The 6,000-nt window shown below is 58.1% G+C and overlaps 1 protein-coding gene across 1 annotated transcript; it reads right to left on the bottom strand.

Annotated features, from left to right (window-relative positions):
• Positions 1–1,380: 1,380 nt before the first annotated feature.
• On the bottom strand, positions 1,381–6,000 carry C8A04DRAFT_34496 (peregrin; the record flags this gene model as incomplete). The annotated part of the gene is made up of 4 exons (XM_062782839.1): positions 1,381–1,889; positions 1,977–3,163; positions 3,230–4,293; positions 4,390–6,000. 4 exons carry the CDS (start codon positions 5,998–6,000, stop codon positions 1,381–1,383), a joined length of 4,371 nt encoding a protein of 1,456 aa, XP_062640306.1.

Here is a 6,000-nt window from a genome sequence, read left to right on the forward strand (position 1 = left end):
GCGGCGTAGACCGAGCCACTGGGGTCGTGGTCTTTGTTATGTCATTATGGCTATTGATTAGAATATATTGAACGAGAAGCGTGTCCGCATCATTACATTGACAAGTCCTCCGGTATGCAAATATTCGGGAGGAGCACATTGGAAAAGGACATCAAGCATACTCAGCCCTACCTCAAACCAGCTTACACCGAAGCATCTTACTAATTATACATTACACACGTATACTTTTCACGGCTACTCTCGGCCTCCGCGTCCCCCGAAACATCCCTTTCCATCCATCCTCGTGTTATTTTTTTTCTTTTCCCGTCTCGTGAGCCTCACGCCACTCAAACCCAGCGAACCAAACGGGACACGTAATCAAGGGAGGCACGAATGTGATACAGGGCGCGCGCAAACGGGCGAGCCCACGGGAACGAGCATTGGAGACGCTGCTGCGATGTCGGCAGCCGCGGGGACAAACGGTATTTTCTAGGTGTGTCGGGATGACTCATTTTTAGGGGAAGAAAATTTGTTCACAGCTGAGCAGGGCAACAACTGTCCATCAAATAACACAAGTCACCGAAGGGATGGATAGATGGATGTTATGTGTGTGTATTCCTACAGAGGTATCTCTCACATCGCGTTGCCCCGCCCCCCATACCTAAACCCATCGCAAAAACAGAAAGCAAGTGACCTTCCTCCTCCGGTCCAACATCTCCCGATCAATCCATCGTGAACGGATTCAAGAAGAGAGATCCCCATGAGACAGACGTAAACTTATTCCCCGGCCTGGCAACTCCGTTACACGACAACTGACAAGACACTTCACAAAATAATAATAATAATGATAAATACCCCATCCCACTGCCCTCTGAAACAAACAAATCAAGACCTTCCTTCGATACAGTACGTAGCAATTAAGCGACCCATACAAGCTCAAACTCTCTCTCTCTCTCTCGTTCTCTTCTCGTCCATCCATATTGCTGGATCTGCGTGTCTTGTGCGAAGAAGCAGAAGAAATGAAGGGGGAATAAAAAATCCGGCGGTGAAGAGAAGAAAAAAGGGGTTAAAGGAAGATAAAAGGAGAAAAGGGGAATCGGTGATCAACAACAGGAGCCGTTCCACCACCAACAATAGAAACTTGTAAACGCAACGTGGGGATATAAAAAGGGTGATGTCAAAGACCAGAAGTAGAAGAAGAAGAAAAAAAACGAAACCAGCAACGCAGAAAAAGGAGCGTGTGAAACAACCCCCCATTACCTCACCCCCATCCACGCCATAGATACTAGAACAAAAACAAGAAACAACTCAAGCAAAAACAAAAAGAGAAAAAGAGAAAAAAAGCCATACTCATACACCCCACTTATCCCTCGCCCAAACCCACGCTCACCCCCGCTCGCTTTACTTCCTCCTAGCAGAACTCCTCACCCCCTTCCGTAACGACCTCGTCCCCGCCGCCGCAGCAGCAGCCACCTGGCTGCGGGTCCTCTTTCTCGGGCTGCGACTGCTCGTACTGCTGCTGTTGCTGCTTGCGACTGTGCTAGGACCAGTGCCAGTGCCGGTGCCGTTGAGAGTGGTATTTAGGCCTAGGCCGGTGGATGATGGTGAATTGGTACGGGTGTTGTTGTTGTTGCCGCCGTGGACGACGAGTTTCTTGATAGCGGTTGAGGCCCGGGGGGGTGTAGATTTAGTAGGGGTGGTGCTGGTGCCGAGGATGTCGGCGTTTTCTTTCTCGTCGTCGTCGGCTCCGTCGACATTGGTGTCGGCGTCGGCGTCGGCATCTGCGCCGTCCAGTTCGCCGTCTGCATCCTCATCTTCATCCTCCCCGACCCCGTCCGCTAGGCGATCGGGTTTGGTGGCGTTGGTGTTATTGCTCGCGCGGCTGGCGATGGTGATGGTTTTTTCTTCCTCTGCACCCTCATCATCACCATCATCATCACCATCATCCTCCCCAGCTCCATCGACTTCTTGCTCGTCTCCCAACTGAGCTTCCTCACCAGCGTCCCCATCAACATCTACCCCCAAATCCCTCAACGCCTCCTCATCCATATCCGTCAATTCCTCACTAAGGCTCCGCACAGCATCCCGCCCAGGAATCCACTGCTCTTGCACAGCCGTTGTCCCGCGCAGCGCAAACCCGGCCAGATACCACGGCACGCCGCCGTGGGTGAGGAAGTTACCCTGGCCGGTCTTACCCGTCTTGCTGATTTTACTGCCAGTCTTGCTGGTCCCGCTGGTGGCGCTGTTGGCTGTGGTGGGACGACGGCGGTTGTTGGTGGTAGAGGTGCCGGCGTCGGTGAGGGTGGTGGTGATACCCGTAGCGGTGGTTGTGGTGATGGAGGGGTTGGTGGATAGAGGGAGGTGGGGGTTGAAGGCGATGGCGGATGCGGAGCCGGTGTTGGAGCGTGGGGGGGTGAGAGGTTGGGCGTTGGGGTTGTTATTATTGTTGTTGGATCTTGTGGTGAAACTGGCGTCGGGTAGGGAAGGCGGAGAGTTGGACGCTTTGAGGAAACCGTTCGGTTTATGCGAGTCGCCGGCGACAGAGGGCGCAGCGGAGAGCACGCCGTTAGGTTTGTGATCCCCCTCATCGTGCTCGTGCTCGCTGTACCCGCCAACCTCGATATTAGCGCCATCCATCGCATCGTCGAGCTCGCCTTCGGCGTCTTCATCGCCGTGGTTATGATCAGCGACAATGATTTGGCCCTCGGCCGGGGCGTCGACCATGTCAACGTCCCCATTCTCCGCGTCTTCGTCCTGCTCCCGGTCCTGTTCTTGACCCTCGTGAGCCGGGGATCCGACGCCCGACACCGTGATACTCTGAGTAGACGGCTGGCGGGCATCAAAGCTGGCCTCGAGAATGCCCTCGAGCTCTTCACGGAGGGCGTCATATGGTCGGTGGAGGATCTCGGCCTCGGCTTTAAGGGAGGTCTCCAATTGGACTTGCAGGGCTTTCAAGATGCGCTTGCCTAGGCGCTTGCGGGCGGCTGTCTCAGCATAGTTGGCGTGCTTAATCTGTGAAGCTTCAACGGACTGAGAATCGGGGCCCGCGGCGGGGGGATTGTGGATGCCCTTGTTGATGGTCCGGGAGAGGTCCTGGGCAAACGACAGGGTCGTGACGTAGTAGCGCTGGTCCATCTTGTCCTGAAGTTCCTGGAAGCCCTGCTTGAAGACGTTCTTGTCGAGGCTGGTGAATGTAGTGTTAGTTGTAGCTCCCCCACCGCGCAAGACGTAGATAATGAATAAAACTTACATAAAAGCCTTGTCCAGAATCGGCTGCAGCTGCTGAAACACCGGAAAGTAGCATGTATCAACCATCCCGACCTCCAGCTCAGCCGCCTCCAGCTTCAATCGCTCCCGCTCCTCAATCAACTGGCATAGCTCCCGAAGCCGGTCCAGCTCGTCCACCAGCCCACGGCAGAACTCGACGCGCCGGTCCAGCCGGGCCCGGCCGGACGGGCCCATAGCCGCAAAGTTGCGCCGCGTCAGCTCCATGGACGAGAACGTCTCCATCTGCAGCTGCAGCCGCTTGAGCAGCGCAGCACCTCTACGCGCCTCGCGCTTCAGCGTCCAGTACTTGCACGCCTCGCCCACAAAGTCCTTGCGCTTGCGTATCGGAAACCGAGACAACGCGCTCTCGACCAGGTCGAACACCGCCTGCGGGATGATGGGCGCGCCCGACGGCAGCTTCCACACGTTCTTTGGCGGCTGGTTCTTCTTCTTATTATCACCACCACCACTGCCGTTGCCGGCACTACCACCCAGCACAGCCGAGACATTGGCGCCGGTGATCTGCGATTCGTCCGGCGGGTGTTCGGTGACCGCATTGCGGTGCGTTGCGGCGAGCTGCAGTGCCGACGCCTGGCTGTCGGCCCAGAGCCGGCCCTTCATGGTCCGCTTGTAGAAGCGCTTAGCTTCCCGAGCGGCCTGGGCCACACCGTGCTCCTCAGCGTAGTCAGGCGGGCAGTGCTTGTCGCAGTAGGCCTTGAGTGGCAAGGTGCCGTCCAGCACGGCGAGCGCTCCCTGGCTGTTCTTCATCTTAAGGAAGAGCCGGCAGCGGCGCGCGCACGTGACGTGGAAGGCCTGGTAGCAGTTCTTGTTGGAGCACTGGATGCATGCGCCCATTCGCTGGTTGCAGATGTAGCACGCGAGTCGCCATCGCGTCTTGGGCACCTTCTCGACTTCCATTACGGGCTCCATGAACGTGTGGTTGCCAAGGGACACCTCGGGAATCCACATGGCGCATAGTAGATGCGCCCATTTGGACGAGTTGGTCTGCTTGAATGCACCGTCCGTATTCGGGCAGAATATGCAGGTCTGCAATGGTTAGCAACTCATAAATACCGGAAAAGACATCAAAAAAAGAGTTGGGAGAGGGACTAATAGAGACAGAGAGAAACAGGAAAAACTCACCGGAATACCCCGCCCAATAAGCTGGCACTTGCGACACAACCACTGCCCCTCCGGAATAAACGGCACACCATAGCACTCCTGATGAACCGCCAAATCGCACCCATCGCAAAACACAATCGCATTCGTGTTCTCACAGTCGCCATCATCACAAATCGCGCACTTGCTGTCCTGCTCCTCGCCCGCCTGCGGCTCGCCATTGACCGCCGCAGCCGAACTAGAACGCGGCCGGTGCGTCTGCGGCGGCTTCGGGTTCGGCTTGGGGATCCGCTTCTCCAGCGCGTGCCACTCCTTCTCGATCTTGGTGATGGTGATCTCAAACACCTCGCGCGTGATCGGGTCGAGGTCGGTCGCCTTGCGCTGCGCGTTGAGTTTCTCGAGCCACATGTCGTCTTGCTCGTCCATGTCGTACTCGACGCGGCCCACCGTTCCGTAGTGCGGTGCCGATGCTGTCCCAGCCACAGCTTCGCCATCGCCTTTCGATGTGCCGCCACCAGCAGCGGCCGCAGCAACAGCATACGGATCCGCCTCCTCCTCCATATTCGCATCGGTGGCTTTAATCAGGTTGCGATCCGGCCGAATGAAGTTGTCGCTCTCCTGGTACCCGACATTCATCATCGACTTGTCGACATACCGCGCCTGCCCAAACGTCTTGCTCTCAAACAGCGCGATCCGGTTCGTCTTGCGGTACTGCGGCTGCTTCAGGTCCAGCCGCTCCTTGGACGTCTGCCCAGAGATTGGCAGCACCTTGGGCACTTTGTGGCCTCCTGCACTACCACCGCCCCCACCAAAATCCAACGTCCGCGTCGCATACAGCGAAAACGACTCCCGCGCTGGCCTGCCCAGTCGCCGTCGCGTCGGGGTATCCGCCGTAGTACCCGACACCGACGCGCCACCACCATTCGGCGTCCCGCTCGCGTCGGCTCCTCCTCCTGCGGCCGTAAGATGCGCGCCCGTGTCCCTAACAGGCGTCCCATTCACCGACGCACCACTGCCCACCACCGCCTGCTCCTGCAGATGATTCCCACCCGAAGCCGTAGCCGAAGCAGACGGCACAGCAACAGCCCTCACAATCCCATCCACCTCATCGGCATGCCACACCACAAACGTAGCCTCAATATCCAGATTCGGATGAAACTCCTCCCACCCACGCTCCTCGCGCGGCTTGTACCCTTCGCTCTGCACCACCGCCGCCGCGACCGCCGCGGCAGAACTGTATTGCATATCATCTCGCTCGTCGCGGTTCACGGCCGTCCGGATGCGCGTGCTACGTTCTCGGCGCGGGTAGACTGTTGGAGTGGTTTTCCTCGTCGCTTGGTTGGCCGCGGCTGATGCTCGTGGGCGCGACGCGGTAGTCGATGTGCCTAAGGCCTCCGGGGGGATCTCGATGCCGTCTTCGTCGACAAACCGGCCGCCGCCGCCGGGTCCGCCGGGGATGTATCTGCGTCGCTTGGGTGGGGGTTCTGTTGAGGGACCGTCTGCTGCTGCGCCGCCGGTGGCACTAGCGCCGGTTGTTCGTTTGGAACGGGACGCGCTCGCGGAGCTGGGTCCCTTGGGTCGGCCTCGGGGGCGGCCCCGCGCGGTGCGCCGAGGGGTGGACGGTGCCGGAGCCAT

Source organism: Dichotomopilus funicola (assembly GCF_033296635.1).
Source record: "Dichotomopilus funicola strain CBS 141.50 unplaced genomic scaffold C8A04scaffold_5, whole genome shotgun sequence".
In the NCBI taxonomy this organism is placed as follows: Eukaryota; Fungi; Ascomycota; class Sordariomycetes; order Sordariales; family Chaetomiaceae; genus Dichotomopilus; species Dichotomopilus funicola.